General features: G+C 32.4%; 1 protein-coding gene across 1 annotated transcript in view; it reads right to left on the bottom strand.

Moving 5' to 3' along the window:
- The window catches only part of MTREX (Mtr4 exosome RNA helicase), a 77,640-nt gene that overhangs the window by 19,017 nt on the left and 39,091 nt on the right, over positions 1-19,532 (bottom strand). The window contains exons 17-21 of the mRNA XM_006912466.3: positions 14,161-14,333; positions 13,487-13,555; positions 4,943-5,071; positions 3,437-3,547; positions 1,980-2,168 (exon numbers count right to left, since the gene is read on the bottom strand). Coding sequence (XP_006912528.1) covers positions 1,980-2,168; positions 3,437-3,547; positions 4,943-5,071; positions 13,487-13,555; positions 14,161-14,333 — 671 coding nt within the window. The remainder of the gene's footprint in view (positions 1-1,979; positions 2,169-3,436; positions 3,548-4,942; positions 5,072-13,486; positions 13,556-14,160; positions 14,334-19,532) is intronic.

The following is a 19,532-nucleotide window of genomic DNA, read 5'->3' as shown; positions in this document are numbered from 1 at the left end:
TGAATATAAGCACATTACAGACCACTTAGTGGTGGTGGTGGTGATGGGAACCCTATTATAACTTCATTGTCCCAAAACAACCACTTAAGGTTTCCCTTTTAGCCTTTTTAGTATATATATGTTCTCATTTTTGCTAAATTGTATCATAGTCCATATCCATTTTAGACCCTACTTTTTCATTTAATGCTCTTGCATAAGCATTTTTCCAGGTATTGCATGAGTCTTCATGACAAGTTTATTTATCCAGTTCTTCAGCCAGACATTAAGGCCTTCTTCAATTATATCTGAGTAGCTAAGACAATGCTTCTTTTGTGGCTTCAAACCATCTGCTCTATGGATGCTTTCCAATTGCCATTAAATCAAGCTCAAGTATCTCTGTTCTCATATTGTGGAACTGTTCATGTAATGTGGGGAGTAACAACTGGAAGCAGGGAGGAAGCTACTGCTGAGAAATGAGCAAGCCACGATCATAACTGAGTACACTTGTGGAAGTTATTAAAGTTTTCTGTGTCTCAGTTTCCTCATGTTAATTAGTACCTTCATGGTGGGCCAGAGCATGGTGAACATGTTCACTGAGGACATAGCTGCTATGCCCCATGTGGTACAGGATCACATCATCATGTTAGGTCACAAAGAATTAGAAAGGGAAAGTAAAACTTGAACTAAACACTATTCTATTATGCCAAGAAGTGTCTATTCATATATTTATTCAATAAACATAAGGCATCTACTTTTTAAAGGCAGATCATTATGGGAGATATAGGAGAGTACAAATGAGCTAAAATGAAACATCTGATCCTAAGAAGCTTAAAATCTAGTCTATGAGACAGGAAGACAAATGACATAAAAGTGGCATGTGATAAAAGTTGAAAAAGCATAATAGCAAGGAGTGATAAGCTTCTAGAAGGAAGTGACAGTTGTATAGTAGAAAAGATTCTAGTTAAAGTGGATAGTGGAAAGGAATGTGTTTACTTTAAAAAGCTTTTTCTAAATTCATTATTCAGAAAGGCTATAATGCTTTTCCTGGTTAGAGAGTACAGCTAATTACCCTAAAAAGCTGAACTACTACAACTTCAAACCATTAAGATAGCTACAACAAAAAACATAAGACAATAACAAGTGTTGATGAGGATGTAGAGAAATTGGAACTTTCATAAAATACTGGTAAGAATGCAAAGAGGGGTGGCCAATTTAGAAAACAATTTGGCAGTTTCTCAAAAATTTAAACATAGAGTTACTATATGACCCAGCAATTCCACCCAACTCCACCCAAGAGAAATGAAAACATACTCGCGCAAAAACATAAGACACAAATATTCACAGTAGTATAATTCATAATAGCCAAAAAGTGGAAAAACCCCAAATGTCTATCTACTGATGTAAGGTTAAACAAAATGTGGTATATCATACAATGGAGTATTTTTCACCCATAAAAAGAAGCACTAATTCATGCTGCAACATAAATGAACCTTTAAGACATTATGCTAAGTGGGAAGAAGGCCGACACAGAAGGCCACAAATTGCATTATATTATTTATATGAAATCTTCAGAATAGGCAAATCCTTAGAGGCAAAAAGTAGATTTGTAGTTACCAGGGAATGGAGGATGGGGGCAAATAAGGACTGACTGCTAATTGGTATGAGGTTTCTTTGTGGGGTGATGAACATGTACTGGAATTAGATGGTGGTTGTGGTTGCAGATAGCTGTGAATATATTAAAAACCACTGAATTGTACACTTTAAAAGGGTGAATATAATGCTATGTAAATTATATCTCATGAAAAAATACTATTAAAAGAACCTATCAAATTCTATAGTAAAATGATTTTCATCTTGTCTTGCTAAGAGTTGATAGTTTACTTGAAAGTAGTTTCCTGTTTTAGCTGATGAAAACCAACTGGAAAAGAAACTGAAAAATGCATACTCGTTATTTACTGAAATACCTAGAATTCTATGATAAAAATAAGTTTCTGCCATACCTGTGCTTTTTTTTCACAAAGCGTATACACAGTTTCCAAATTTGGATCATTGTGAAGTGGATGAGAATACATTCGATGCTCAAAAGCCTCTACTTTCTGGATGACTTTTTTCAGCCCCTGATCCTGAATGCCCATATCGTCAATAGGATCTAATAAAGGAACACCATCAGGAAAACGTTTCTGAACTTCCTGAAATAAAATATTTAAAATTAATTTTTCATTTTATAGATAAAATTAGTTAAAACTAAATCACTATTTTATTTTTTTATGCACATAGACATAAAAATAAAAAGGCTGCTACATATATATCATTTTTTCTATCCCCCTTAAATTTGACTATTTTCTATTGCATTTGTTTTTGAAAACTTTTGAATTATTGTACTATGTTTACTGATATGGGGATGTATTATAACTTACTAATAATTCTAGTATTTAGAGTTCAATAGTTCTGGAGGTGGCACAACTTATTGGTAAATCCATTTTCATACATTTGGGTTGTTAAAACTTCTTGTCATCATAAATAATGATGTATTGAACATCAATTTTCTGATTATTTCCTTGGTGGTGATTCCTAGGGAGGGCACAACTGAGTAGAAAGATAAAAACTTTTTAAAGGGTCTAGATCTGTATCCCTAATTTTTTCCTACAAGATTTAACTGTTAAATATAATGAGCACGTGAGTTCAGGGAAGGGATAGTTTACATTAGGCTGGCCTCCCCCTGGGAGACTGTCAGGGTCTTGGATAGGTTTTAAAGGTAAGATAAGATTTGGCCAGTTAGGAACAGATAGATTAGATCATATTAGATTAATAAAAAAAATTTTTTTTTTCAGGTTATCCACATAAAAATTTTGTAAACCTGTCACGAGAATTATTCGTTTCAGGAAGCTCACCTATGGATCACAACTTAAAACTTTGTACTCTACTCTGAAAGCATCCTGTTTTTCTTTGTTTTCTTGGATAACAGTATAGAGCCTCCAATGCACAGTAAATGCTAATTCAAGTGTTTATTGACTAAATAACAAAGTTCCTTTTTTTCCCTACTAGAAAATAAAATTTTCTAGAAAGTCCTATTTCACTGAAAATAAAACTATTTCATCCCCATTTATTAACTATACTAAAAAATGCTTAAAAGTTCTGACACATGATTTTACACACAAAATTTTTAATAAAGTCTATAGTTATTTTCACTGATAACAAAAAAGCAAAACATATTGAGCATGTAATAGTGATCATGTTTTCCACTAGTGAGCCCTCCTTTAATAACTCACTTTATGGTAGACTCAAAGAAAACATAATCTATACGAAAATCTGCTGCCACCATTTTTACCAAAAAGAACTGCCACTATTGGCAGTATTTAGTTTTTCTGAAAGTAATATATTTAAAAGCATTTCAGCTGCCTTATTATAAACTCTATTTGTAAAATTTATATTTAATTTATAAAATTAACATGTATACCTGTATCGATTTTAAAACACTCTGTCTATTGTCCACAGGTCGAAGGTCTTTAGGAATGTAAAGTCTAACACTGCTGATAGCAGACAGGAGATGCACCAAAACTGGAACAACCTACCAACAAAAAGTTATATAATATTACAATTAAAATTGCATACTTGAAATTCTACCATTTCCTAAATTTTGTTTGAATCCTTAGAAGGAAGCTGCATTTACAATATGTGACAGGTATAATAAGCAGAAAATAATCATTGTGGAAGTTATATCTTAGTAGATAAAGCTTTTATCTTTATATTTTAAAAGTAAAAAAAAATTCAAACCTCTTAATAACAGATAAATAAATTATACATAAAAATAAGTGATCCTCTCAATACAGAATTCATGCCTTATTCGTTTTTGTGTTCTCAGAATCTGGCACTTTTTAAACACTTGAAAAGACAGACTCCTCTTTAAGTTTATTTAGACAAACAATTCTTTGGGTACAATGAATACATGCCAAACTGTGGGAGTTTTAGTAGTCTCATTTATAGTTAAGCAGGCAATCGGTAAAATAATCATTAGGGGAAAAAAATCACACAAGTTTCATTGGTGGTGGAATTTTGGAGGAGAACAAATTATAAGATTGAGGAACAATGACCAAAGGCTAGCTGGTATTCAGAATAACAATCATACATTTAAATCATTATTTAAAAATGTTTAATAATAGACAGTCTTCTTAATTACTGTCCACTCTGAATCTCATAGTTATTTAATTGATCCAAAGGGGCAATCTAATAATGTAGCAGTGGCAGATTTTACTCTCTATAAACCAAAACTAATTTTAACAAATACCATTACAATGATATTCCCTAAAAGAACTAGCTAATATGCCATGTACTTAAAATAATGGTTAAAAATAACAAAATTTCAGTGTGATAGTAGCTTTCAAATTGGAATCTCTACAACGAGGTTTTGCCTCCAATATTTTAACTACTAGAAAATAAAATAAAAAACAAAACAAAATAAAATAGATGTTCAAGAAATATAGGATCTCATGTGGTAAACTGAATGCTTTTCATTTAATTAAAAGCACATAGAACATTAAACCATTTTAACTAAGGAAATCTGCGTAAGAAATTGTCATTATTAAAACACTGCTTCAATCATTTTCACAGGAATGTAATAAACAGTCTGGATGAAATAAAACTACTTGATCACACACACACACACACAAAGTACCTTTATAGTCCAGGTAAAATCCAGCTTCATGTGAAAATTTAAATTATTAAATTCTTTTTATCTTTCACTTTGTGATTAACCTCGCCATAATTTGATAAAAGAAAAAGAGCTTAAATTTCATTAATCATTTTACTGATATTTTAGATGGGCTTAACATACCTTAAAATGCCTTGAAAACTTCTAATTTAGAAATCATAACAATATGTTCATTATAATTACATTAGGAAATCTAGTGATTATAAATAATTCGCAAAATATCTGAAATATGAAGATGAAAAATAAAGTACAAACCTGCATCTCTCCTTTCTCATCAGGTTTAGCTGGCTTTGCAGCCTCAGTAGCTGAATTTTTTAAGCTTTCTCTGCTACAGCGCAGCAGTACTTCTACTACATATAAAGGATCCAGTTCACCAGAATTAGGCTAGAAAAAATAAAAAGATAAAAGAAGTTTATTAATTCTTAAAAATTGGCCAAAAATTTTAAGTTACATGTGTATAGGGACTATATGATCTCAGCATTTAGCATTATGATTGGCACATACTGTGCAGAAAATCTTTATTTCATGAAATGAAGACTGTCTTCATCCTTCAAAATGCACCACTGGATAAGGAGAAATCACTTGGTACTTAGGAATTCAAACAGTATGATGATCGCTGTAAACTGGGACATAAAATGCCATTTTAAGTTTCTAATGATTAGTTTATAATTCTATTTTAAACCAGAATTAGAAAAAAAACTAAAAGAAATGATCAGTATCAAAAGATGACTCTGTATTTTCAAATCACCGTAATTAAACAACATATAAAGTATACTGAAAGGAGATTGTTTTATTGCTTAATACACTGGTACCTCTATAATGTGGTTTCATATTTTATTAAATATTCTCTAATAAAAATATGATTTTCAAGATCTAAGGACTAATCACATCTTTTGCACTATAATAATTAACCTGAGCAGTGTCTTTCAAATAGTATTAAGACATTTTTTTTCTTTTTAGTTCAATATTTGAATTATCTCTTTTGCATGAAACAGATAAATGTTACTTTGATTAAGGAGACACATGGCAAAGAAGTGACTGCTTGGTTCTCCCCCCAATCCTACACATGGTTCCTATTTAAAAATAAAAGACTGTCAAGAAATGACAGTGAATCCATACTTAAAATCTATTTTCTGCAATAAACTAACAACTGCTTCATACCAGTAAAATAAATTCCCAATACAAACCAAAAATACAATCATAATTATTTTATGAGGCCAAATTTCCTCAAAGAAAGTATAGCCTCCATTTTCCAATCCAAAAGGAAAACTAGTTTTTTTCTTATCATACATTTTTTTCAAAGTATGGTTATTTTTAAAGAAGTTTCAAAATTCCTCAGCTTGGTATATACACAAAGCAAAGCTGGACAATATTTTCAATTAAGTCTGTATCTGCAAAAATTATGTATATGTATAGCTTAGTCAATATAAAATGAATTTTATAAACCATGAGCAAAGTATATAATTACCAACTGTCAACTCTTCCAAGGGGCCAATGACTAAAATAATCAGTGACTATCATATTTAGCTTTTCAGAAGGGGGTGGGCCCTTTAAGATGTATTCCATAATTTGATGAATGAATTAATTCAAAGTGTTAGATGACATGTATTTGGACAAAAATAACCTAAGATTTATAAACAATGTTTAATGATCTAGATAATACAGAACTCTTTCTGGGTTTGGTTCCAATTCTGTAGATTTTATGTGTAAACTTAATACTCTCCCTCTATAAGATACAACAGCCACAGAAATAACTATTAGAACTCAACCTTATCATGTAGTCATCTGTCTTTGTAGAGCTACCAATACCACTTACAGGTGTGGAGAAACACAGTGGAGTGAGAGACGGCCCCAGATATCTATCCTTGAAACAAAAATACACCCAAACTGCACACCAGCACATCTGAGCATGGGATCTGTGCATAAGAGCCCAGGTCAGAACACAATATCAAGTGGTGGACTGGGTGGTAGACTGGGAGAAATAAAGCTGCTGCCTCTTGCAGCCACTGGTGCTCTCTGTAGGAGGAGGGGGAGGAGGGAAGGTATGGCAAGTTCCCTGAACAGCTCCGCCTGGGAGAGTTGTGAGTTTCACGCAGCAGGCGGCAGGGCCCAGTCATCAGGGCAGAAAGCAGAGAAGCGGGAAGGCAAAAAAAAAAAAGTTGATTTTTACCAGCTGCGGTTGCAAAACCAAGGCTGAATCCAGTCCCCAACTCCCAACCCAGAGGGCCCCTTCTCCCATACCCTCTGAGAGAGAAGACCACGGAGCTCCAGGGGAATCTGAACAAATGCTACTGAAGCTGTTGCTAACACTGACAGGGACTGAAAACAAGGGTAGTGAGCGTAATTAAATATCTATGAGAAAATAAAAAGGCATTATTAAGCTTTTATATAAAGCAAGGATTGAAGGGGCTTAGACGCCACCTACTGGAAACAAAAAGGAAAGAACCTTCTTTGAAGCAGGCTAAAGGAGACCTTTATATAATAAATCTTTCTGGGAAAAAAAAAAGCAGAATACACTTCCATTAAAGCCCAGGCAAAGAAACAGTCCTTTAAACACCATGAACAACCAAGGTGACAAGGCATCTCAGAAAGAAAGAGAAAAATCTCCAGAAAACAAGCTTACAGACATAGAAATATGCAACTTAAATGACAGAAAATTAAGGATGGTACTTCTGAAAAAACTCAGTGAGTTCTGAAACGAGTCATAACAGAACTGAAAAAATTCTGTTTTTCAATTTCGAGAATTGAAAAAACAACTAGATGAGCAGAGCGAGGAGATTAAACCCTCAAAAAGGACCAAATATCATTTCTGGAGATGAAGAAAACACTGCAAGAGTTGAAAAATGAAATAGCAATCTTGGGAAACAGAATCAACCAAATGAAGGAAAGGATCAGTGATACAGAAGACAGAAATCTAGAAATAAATCAGAAGGAAGAAGAGAGAAACCAAAGAATGAAAAATAATGAAAGAGAAATTCAAGAACTAGCTGATACCATCAGGGAAGGAAATATAAGAATAATGGGCATTATTGAAGGTGAAGAAAAGGAGCAGGAACTAGAAAGCATTTTCAGACAAATAGTTGACAAGAATTTCCCAAATCTAAGGAATGAGCTGAAGCTCGAAATTCAAAAAGTCAACAGAACACCCAATTATCTCAACTCAAAAAAGCCTTCACCAAGACACATTGTATTAAAATTATCAAAAATCAATGACAAAGACAGAATTCTCAGGGCAGCCAGGTTGAAGAAAATAGTAACTTATAAAGGAAAACCCATTAGATTATCATCGGACTTCTCAGTGCAAACATTACAAGCCAGAAAGGAATGGAATCAAATATTTAAACTATTAAATGAAAGAAACTACCAGCCTAAAATAATGTATCCAGCTAAGCTCTCCTTTAAATATGAAGGAGAAATGAAGACCTTTCCAGACATACAAAAATTGAGGGGATTCTCCATTACAAGGCCTGCACTACAGGAAATACTGAAAGGGGTCAGCTCACCTAAAACAAAATGACCAAAAAAACAAAACAAAACAAAACAAAACAAAAAAACCATAATTAGGAGTAAAGTGACTATCAGGCACATAGAAGCAGAAGAGTGCAACCCTTATTAAGAACAGAGCATTATTAAGAAGGTTACAGAGCATTATTAAGGAACAGAGCATTATTAAGAAGGTTAATAAAATTGGCAAACCCCTTGCTATACTCACAAAACCACTTAAAATATATTACAGAAATATCCTCAAGTGTTACTATGGAGACACATTCAGAAGTCTTGATTGTAGCATTTAATGAAATTTTGCTGTTAAAAAATATTTAAGATTATAAAAACTTTCATCAGCAAACTTCTCATTTTGTACTCTAGCAAAGATGGGTCAACAATGTCATCCTTCACATAAAAGTTATTAAATGTTATATTTGGCTTTCCAATAATTAGCATATTCTTTAAGTTTTTGCTCATATGTCCTAATTTTTAACTTCTTAATCATATAATTTTCTTTTTCCTAACATCTCCTCCTTCCTTTTAAAATGTGGCTAATTTCTTACTACAAACGAAAATTTCCAGATTAAAATATACTTTTGATAACCCCAAGCCTGCAGAATGTAAAGAAACAAACAATATTAAATAAATACGATTACATTTTTTTCTCTTTAAAATGCTTCAAACTATTTTCTTCACTGGTGTGTATTTTTCCTCTCTCTAGCAAACCCTATTGGCTACAATAATCTTTGAATCAATATTCTGATCTAAATTACAAAATCATTAAAAAATGTACTTCTGCAGGGTATGTCCTGGTAAACACCAGAGACCCTTGTCAAAACCAATGTCATCCCAGGACAACTGTGGTCAAATCCCAAGCTGCATGCAGGAAGCAACTGTAGGGTGAAGGGAAGAAAAATCATCAGAGTCAGCACTGTAGGGTGAGGGGAGCAAAAATCATCAACAACATAATAGCAAACTGAATCCAGCAACATATAAAAATAATAATACAATATGACAAAGTGGGATTTCTTCCAGGAATCAAATGTTGGTTAATATCTAAAAAAAAATCAGCTATTGTAATATACTATGTCGGAAAATACACAAAATAAGAAAACAACTACATCATTTGAATAGGCACATAAGAAAGCATTTGACAAAATACTCTTTCATGACAAAAACACTCAACTAGGAAAAGAAGGAAACTTCCAAAATTTGTTAAAAGACACTTACAAAAAACCCAGAGCTAACATTATGCTTAATGGTGAAAGACTGAACGGTTTCCCCTTAAGATTAGGAAAATAACAAGGATATCTGCTTTCACCACTTCCATCAATATTGTACTGGAGGTTCTAACCAGGGCAAATAGGCAAAAAGAAGATAACATCCAGATTGGAGAGAAGTAAAACCATCTGTATTTGCAGAGAACATGACCTTGTATATAGAAAATCCTAAGAAATCCACTAAAAGACTATTAAACAAATTCAGTAAAGTTACATGATACAAGATCAATATACAAGTCAACTGTATTTCAATATACTTGCTATGAAAAAAAAAAAGTGAAATTAAAAGAACAATCTCATTTACAATAGCATCAAATAGTTAAAATACTTAGGAATAAATTTAACAAAAGAAATACAAGCTTTGTACTTGAAAAACAAATTATTGTTATAAGAAATAAAGGAAGATCTAAATAAATGGGAAAATATCCCGTGTTCATGACTGAAAGATTCGATAATGTTAAGATAGCAATACTCTCCAAATTGATCTACAAATTCAATACAATCCCTAACAGAATCCCAGCTGACTTCTTTGTAGAAACTGACAAGGAAGTTAATAAAATTTATATGAAACTGTAAGGATCCCAGAATAACCAAAACCACCTTGGGAAAAAAACAAAGTTGGAAGACTGAGGAGTCTATTTTTTTCTAAACTTAACTACAAAGATATGGTAATCAAGAGAATATGATATTGGCATGAGCATCGACATATGGATTAATAGAACAGAATTAAGAGTCCAGAAATAAACCAATGTTTCTATGCTCATCTGAGTTTTGAGAAGGGTAATATGACTAATGAGGAAAGAATTTTCCAACAATTGGTCCTAGAACAAGAGTGAAAGTTGGACCCTTACCTTACTCCACACACAAAAATTAACTGAAAATGGATTAGAGACATAGGGGTAAATCTTCATGACTCTTGAGATTAGCAATGTTTCTTATATATAACACCAAAAACATGACTAGATTACAACACAAAATTAGAAACTTTTGTGCTTCAAAGGACACTATCAAGAAAGTGAAGACAACCCACAGAAATGGGAGATGGTATTTGAAAATCACATATTTGATAAGAGATTGTATCTAGACTATATGAAGAACTCACACAACAAAATGAAAACAATTTGAAAATAGGTAAAAGATATGAATAGACATTTCTCCAAAAAATATATAAATAAATAAGCACATTAAAAAGATCCTTGGAATTATCAGTCATTAGGGAAATACAAATCAAGACCAAATTGAGGTACCACTTAACACCATGTTGAATCCAAAAGTCACATAGTAAGGGTTGGTAACAATGTGAAATCAAAACCCCCATATATTGTTGGTGAGAATGTCAAATGGTGCAGCCATTTTAGAAAGCAATCTGGCAGTTCCTCATGTGGTTATACAGAATTTCCACAGGATCTAGCAGTTCCATTTCCAATAGAAATAAAAACATGTCCACAAAAAAACTTGGAAACAAATTTTTAATGGGACGTTATTCATAATATTGCAAAGTTGCAAACAATACAAACAGTACAATGTCCATCAACTGATGAACAGACATTTTATGATTCAATTTTATTAAATTTTCATAATAGGTCAATCTATAGAAAGTAGATTAGTGGTTTTTTAGGACTAGTGAGTATGGGAGGACAGATTCGCTTGAATGAGAGGTTTCCTTGTGAGGTGATAAAAATGTTCTAAAATTGACTGTGGTGATAGTTGCACATACCTGTGAATATACTTAAAGTCACTGAATTATACTTTATTTAAATGGGTAAACTGTATAGTATGTGAATAATGGCTCAATAAAACTTTAAAAAAGAAAAAAATGTAAAACCTACAGTGAAATCTATAGCACTACAGTACATTGCAAGGAAAAATATTCTCCCTTGCAAAATTATCTTAAATATAGACAAGTTTCAGAACGAGTAAACTGGCAAAGACACAGTAACTTTTCCATCATGGTTTATATAAGTGTGGATGGAACCATGACATTTAGCATTTACTGCCACACTTTCCACAGTACATAAAAAATAGAATTTAATAGCTGTCAGAGAGGCTTAAATAAAGACTGCTATCAAGTTAACCTTGCCTCCTATAAGGAAGATCATACCTACTAATAGTTATTCCTAAAGAAAATAATGAGTATGTGTGGGGAGTTACGGGGAGAGGCAGGTAAACAGTTGATAGTTTTCTCATGGTTGAAGGTGGTGTAATAGAAAATAATAAAAGGCCGTTAAGTCAGACCTGAGTTGTTCTAGTCATCAAATGAATTATATTCATATATTCTTTGTCAAGGTTAAACATTCCAAGGTTCATTTCATTGTATATTTTTTTAAAAAAGGCGGGGTGGGAGGGGGATGGAATGGGAGAAACTTTATCCAGCCTAGTATTGTTGGACTCAATACAGCCATTCTTTCATACATATTCAAGTTTAAAATATTATCATCATTAACACTCCCCTCACAAGTACTGTTTATTCTAGCTTCTCAATTACCTCCATCTGAACTCCTCCTCTTCTATCATCATCCTCCTTGTGATTCTCACTCAAAAAAAATAAATCTCCTTAACTGACCAACTTTCCTCTACTATGCTATTTCTTCTACTATCCTTCAAACATTGTTAGTAGGGTAACATATCAATCTCACTCAAAAATCTGAACAGATTAAAAAACCCAACCAAATAAAAATAAACCCAAGCAAACCAGCCAACCAAATAACCTTCAACAGGTTAATATTGCTTTTGAATGTTTAGAACTAGAACATACTCATATCCATATTTTAACCACTTTTCAGAATTAACTTCAGTATCTTTGTTATTTTACTCCTTTCTATCACCTGAAATGTTCTCAGCCTTACGCAGTGAATATCCATCAAATGAAATTCTACTTTCTTCAAAATTCTGTTTGAAATTAAAAATTTTTCTTCTCAAATGTCATTTCTAATAACTCTGACATTTCTTCCTCCTCTGTGCTCCAAATGCTCTTTACTTTCATCTTTACTGAAGTATTTATCATATACTGCCTGCTTGCCAAATATGTGAGCACAGGGACTTTGTGTCTGTGGTCAATGAATGCTTGTTAAACTGGGATCAAATGAGGTAATACTTAAAAAAAATCCTGTAAATTAATAATTACTAATCAAGATGATAATTTACTGAAATGGTAACAAACTAAATATGCTTAAGAAGTTCTTCAGTGGGATTAATCATCGATCATTTATCGAAACACCTATCACAAACCTATGAACTTAATTGTATTTCTCAGCTTTGGTATCTCAAAGTTTATTTACATATTTCAGGACTAACTTTCAATCCCAAAGCTTAATTTTTAATTGCCTTCACACACAGGTGGGACAAAGAAGTTAATGACAAAATCATGAAATGGTCAACCTTAAGCACAGATGTCACCTTGTGCAAAGCCTTCATTTTAAAGATAAGAAAAACTATGCATGGAGATATATGTCTTGCTTGAGGTCACATATTTGCAGATAACAAGCTGGTGCCTACTGTAGCTAAAGAAAATATAATAGACAGGATGGCTGATTTAATTTCAAGATAAACTCTAACAAATTCACGAAATCATCCTTATTTTATATATAAGTAATCTTTTCAACATATTTATATAAATGACCAAAATCAACTTTATTATTGCCTTCATTTAGAGAGAATAAGTAAAATTGGGCAGTTCTCTAAATTTCTTTTCTTCAAATCTCTAATGTATACATGAATCAAAATTCTAATTTTCAGTGTCAGAAGTAATTTTTTCTAATATTTAATTTAAAGAGTAAAATTATAAAAAGGACTGATAAACGAAGAGAAGAAATGAAAACTGTCATGAAAATAAAATTTGTTGTTCTTGTTAGGAAAATAACTATATCCTTAAAGGACAAATTTTAAGATTATTCAAAAAATTAATTCCTTATGGCAAAATTTATTACAGCTTTTCTAAAGGTGATATTATTTCTACTTTGATCAATTTCATGAGTCTGAAAAAACATTTCACTAACAATTTAAATAAAATTCTACTTTAAGGACAATGGTTTACCTTAACATTTGACTTTTTTGAGAAATTCACCACTACTCCCCAGCCAAAATCATCTCCTTCATTCTTTACCTGAAAGGAAGCACATAAACAAGAACATTTATGTCTAAAAGGCAATTTCAGACTTCCATTCCCACATTACAGGCAACAAAACTTTTTGAGTTTTCCTGATAAAGTATTTTTTGAAAGATCACTCCTAAACTCAGGGAAAAAGATATTAAGCCTACAAGAAAAAAAAAATTACTGCCAAATTTCATAGGTCCTAGAACAGCTATAACTAGCAAATAAATGTTAAAAATGATATGATGTCTTTGTTCTTAGAACAGCTAAGTCTTTCATATTTTATAGCTAATGAATTCATCCTGGACTTAAAACTACCTTATTTTAAAATAAAACTGCCTGTAGTTTTAGATTTTATAACTAGAAATAATTTATATCTTAATTCCCAAATTGTCTACTTCCCCCCACCTTATCTCCCAAATGAAAAATCAGTGGAGATTAAAAAGCCTTCTTCACATGACAACTCCTTAACCAGTGCCAAGGGAAACTGGTAAAACAATGTAATTAACAGATTAACTACTGTGGCAGTAATAAGCATTGTACCGAAAAAAAAAAAAAAGATTCTCCAAAAATTAAATATTAAAATACCCAAATATTTTATGAAAAAAATAACATACCTTTACCAAACGACCTGGTTGTAGAAATGGTAAGCAATATTTTGGTTTGTGAATATATTCTTCAATTTCTTTACCCAGTTTGGCAAGCTGCTGTCTAATCTTATAATAGATGACTACACTTTCTTCATTTGGTATTACTATTTTATTATACTGTTCTTCTGAGTTCTTTACCTCTGTAAATAAAATACATGTACGACATCAAAAAAATTATACACCTTATGTAAATAATACTGAAGATACATCTTTTTCCCACTACAATTGTAAGGAGCAAAGTCAGTTTGCACAGATTGGAAGTTTTGAGGAAGAGTTTCAGAAATGACCATAAAGCATGTTGTTTAGTTTCACCTTTCTCCATTAAGGTTCACCTTCTTTATTTCTTCCTGCAGTTCTCCAACTCAGTAATTGTAAATCCTCAACATGAGTCTCAACTAGCAGTGGTAACCTGGTAAGTTAATTAACTAACCTGGTAAGTTAATTCTCTGCTATGGACAGGGGTGAGGGGATTATCTCTGGGAATTCTAGACCTACACTGTTCAACATAGCACTGGTCCTATAAACTTTAAGTGATAGAATGTTCTACGTCAGCTCTTTAGCCAGTAGACTCTAGCCATATGTGATTATTTAAATTAAAATAAAATATTTAGTTCAACTACACTAGCACCATTTCAAATGTTCAACAGCTACTGACTTCTATACTTGAATGCAGACACAGAACATATCCACTACTGCAGAAAGTTTTATTGGACAGCACTATTTTGGACCTACATAAATTGCTACTATAACTCTCAGCAAGAATCTAGTTTGCTAATGACATCAGCTTCCACCACCACTGGGATTAGGTTTCTAAAACTGAGGAGAGGCAATTCAACCAGTTATCTCTACACTCAGCAGCCAAAACAGTAGTCTCTTTCAGCAACTGTCCCCTTAACTTAATCTAGCCATCTATGATGACATTCCCTGCTCCAATTCTTTTATCTATTGCTGACCTCCCTTCCTCACTCATTCTATTATGCATCTATCCCACTATGAATAAACACTATTTTTACTGGCGTAGAATATACATAAAATTCACCATTAATAACATCTAGTACTTTTACAGTGTAAGCAATCACTACCACCATCCAGTTCTAGAATACTTTCACTACTCCAAAAGGAAATTCCATACCCATTAAGCAAACACTCCTCATCCCCTTCCCTAGTCCCTAAGCAACCTTTGTCTGCTTTCTATCTATATAGATCTACCTATTCTAGATATTTCATACACATGAAATCATACAATATGTAGACTTACATGTTTGGCTTACTTAGTTTAGCATAATGTTTTCAAGGTTCGTCCATGTTGTGGAATGTATCAGTACTTCACTCCTTTTTATGATTGAATAATCTTCTTCCATTATATGGGTATACCATTTTGTTTATGTTTCTAATTGACATTTAGACTACTTCCACTTTTTGACCACTGTGAATAGTGCTGCTATGAACATTCACATACAAGTTTTTATCTGAGCATATTTTCAATTCTTTTGATTATATATCCAAATTTTTTTTTAAACTGTTGGGTTTTATGATAATTCTGTATTTAATCGGCTGAGGAAATGCCAAACTAGTCCTCACATGACCACACCATTTTGTTAATAACTTTTAAAAAAAATATCCATCCTAGTGAGTGTGAAGTGGTATCTCAGTGTGGTTATGATTTCCAATTCCCTAATAACTAATGATGTTGAACATCTTTTCATATGCTTGTTTGCAAACTGCTTATCTTCTTTGGAGAAATGTCTATTCGTATCATTTGCCCATTTAAATCAGATTGTCTTTTTGTTGTTGAGTTGTAAGAGTTCCTTATATATTCTGGATACTAGATCCTTATCAGATATGTGATTTGCAAATATTTTCTTCCATTCTGTGGGTTTTCTTCTTACTTTATTGTTGGTGTCTACTGAAGTACACAAGTTTTTATTTTTGACAAAATCGTATTTATTTTCTTTTATTGCTTGTGCTTTTGGTGTCTTATCTAGGAAACAACTGCCAAAGCCAAGGTTATAAAGATTTACACCTATGTTTTCTTCTGTCTTATGGTTTCAGTTCTTATATTTAGGACTTTCATCCAATTTCAGCTAATTTTTGTATATGGTGTGAGATAAGGGTCCAACCTAATTCTTTTGCATGTGACTATGCTGTTGTCCCAGTAGCATTTGTTGAAAATCAACTGACCATAGATACATGGGTTTATTTCTGGACTCTCAATTCTATTCCATTGAGCAAACTCTTCTATTTAATCCGTGATTCAATTTCTTTATCCCCAAGATAAAGATGATAATAGTACCCACACCCCACAAGGCTACAGTTAAAAACTGACAAAAAATATGGAAAGTACGAAGCTAACAGTATAGTACATAATAAATATTCAGGAAGGATATTACTACTGTATTATTATTTTTATTATGATCTTCAACCTTCTCACAGACTGCTCTCTCATACTTCTTGTTTTCTGCACTCTGTTAGGCATACTGCATAATCCTGGTTATTTTTAAATGAACTGCATGACTTCTTACAGGAACTGTACCCATTCACTAAAGACTAGAAAGCTTTTATTAACAGCACATATTATGTTAATAAACATTATCAGAAAAAGAGACAATTAAAAAATGATAAAAATATTTGATAGACTAAAGTCAATAAGAAGTTATATGAGAAGGAAAACTAACAGAAATACACAGAAATGCTAACCCTGCTGTCCCAGTTAAAGGTACAAAGTAATACTGTTTGCAGAAATCAGTGGAACACTAACCAAGCACTCTCAGAAGTTGTTTATGAAGAGATGATAGACATCTGCTTGGATGCTTAAATACTAACCTGATCCTCCACATTCCAAATCACTTCTGTGCTCAGACCACTTAACCTAATAAGTCAAAAGTCTGAGAAGCCATATTGTGTCTATGACTCTAACTATAGCTATGTACTACTCCAGAAATTTAGGTGCTGCCTCCTTTTTCTCCAAATTAAGGATTATCTCTTCCTCTCCAAGCAAAGAGGACCCTCAGCATAAAAAGTTCATTTCAAAGCAAAAAAAAAAAAAAAAAAAGTTCATTTTACTACACTGTCCCACCATAGGAAAGCCTCAGTATCTTAGAAAACAGAATGTCAGATATTTCCATAAACTTTTAAAGACAGTTTGCAACCAACCTCCTCATTTTGAGAGAGAGGAGAAGCAATGGTTCCAAAGCTATATTCCTATCAAATAACATGTAAAATAGATGGGACCTGTGGGAGATGGCAAAAAGGATTGCTACTCCCAGTACTGGGCAAATTTTAAAACAGGTAAAAATTTAAATGGCTTTACTTATATGACAATACTACCAATAATTTAAACAAGTACTTACTGAGCATTTAATATAAATTATCTCATTTAATTCTTATGAATTGGATGAACTAGATATTATCTCAATTGCACAGAAGAGCAAACTATGACTCAGGCAGTTTTGATGCAAATAAATGTCTACCTACACAGCTCTTGCTATTAACCATAGCATTATAATTATTAATAAAACTAAATAAAAAGGTTAAGACTGAAATTCTCTTTTCAGTAGAGGAACAATAAAATCCTGGAAGTTTAACTCTTATGGCTGGGAAATCTACTGTGGATTCAGTAAATCAAAATGGAAACATCTCATGTATGCCAGACATTTACTTTATTATTTAAAAAAAAAACCCAAAACATTTTATTTGTAAAATAAAGTACATACTTCCAAAGGTAACAGTCTACATTTTAATTCTGGCATATTTAAGGTAGTGAATAAAATACCAGGGCTCTTGAAATGGTTCTTGTAGTATCAACAGCAAAAGGAATTATACCCTTTGTAGTAATAAATGAAAATGGAAATAAACTGCATTTGAGATGTGCTCTGCACTTAAACACACAGAGGATAGCTCCTATCACCTCTAACCGTCTCCTCTTACACTGTATGCTCCTTCTTCACACCACTTAGCCCTGCAAACTCTACTAAAAGTGTTGCAATTCTCTCATCAATTATATCTTTCATCACTTAAATTCCTACCTCTTCCATTAAAAGTCTATTATATTTTTAATATATAGTCTTGTTTACTGGTTTTTAAAAGTTAGAATATCAGATCTTGCTTCTTTAAAAACAGAAGTAGAGAAATGCAGGGATTATTCAATTGCAAGAAGATTCAAGTGTATAATAGAAACTTCAGGGGTCAAAGATTATGTTACTCACAAACTTTTTAAAAGGTAAGTCAATCAGAACTACACTGAATAACAGTAGCAGCTGGGGCTTGAGGAGATAGGACAGGGGATGGAGAAATGGTAGTAATGTTTAATTAAGTTCACAGAGTGGGTAGCTGACTCTTGGTCAAGTTATATTGAACAATCTGAGCCTAGCTAGTCATAAAAGGGCTTTAAATAAATGGGAAAACACTTGGAGTTCTCAATCTATCTTCCACTGTATCTGGGATATTTTCTATGAATTACAAAAGAATAATATGAAGTGAAGTTGAAAAAGTAATTGACTGATTTTGAGAATACATTACTTTTATAAAGAAGAGGGAAAAAAGCAAAGGTAGGTACCCCAATTTGCAGCCTCTTTCTCTTGGTTATTATTCAGTCTCTACACTGCCAGCTATGCATGTATGTGTAATTATTCTAGTCATGTATGACCTACTGCCAATTGCCTAGGAGGAATATTTTAAAGTTTAATTATTTTTTATTTAAACTATTAAGCTAGCTTGTAATCTTACATTTGTTTCAATGACACTATCTGAAATTTCTATGAGGTAAAATTAATGGATATCCTTCTTCAGTACTAATTTGATTTCAATACCTCCTTAATTCAAACCCAAATTCACGATGTAATAAAATCTTGATACCGTTTTTTATTCTATTATATACTTTTATTGCGATATCTTGTTGATATCGTTTTTTATTCTATTATCATATACGTTTTTGCGAGAATTTAAAAATAAAATTCTCTGAGCCTAGAATCATATCTTTAAAGCTTTCTCTTTGCTAAAGCCATAGTTTATAACCACGATAAATGGCATTAAATAAAAGAAAATTTTAAAAAGTAGTATGATCTAAAAATATACATAGGCCATTAATTTTATAAGGTGTGTTTTAAAAATTCAATAGCTTTGCTTGTGGAAATTAAGTAAAGATAGCCTTAAAACCAGCCAGCTCTTTTTTTAATTACTTTTTTCATCCTTGTTTTTTTCAGTCAGAGAAGTTACATCTATTCTCATCCTATTAAAAAAGATGGCCTATGCCTTAATAAAAACAGCATGGCTGAGGAAAAAAATCTGTAAAATGATGCCAAAGCTCCTTCCAGATCTATAGTTTGTAATGAAGAAGCTCT

Source organism: Pteropus alecto, unplaced genomic scaffold (genome assembly GCF_000325575.1).
Source record: "Pteropus alecto unplaced genomic scaffold, ASM32557v1 scaffold73, whole genome shotgun sequence".
NCBI classification, from domain to species: Eukaryota; Metazoa; Chordata; class Mammalia; order Chiroptera; family Pteropodidae; genus Pteropus; species Pteropus alecto.
Note: the sequence above shows the minus strand (reverse complement) of the source record. Positions and strands in the feature narration are given on the sequence as shown.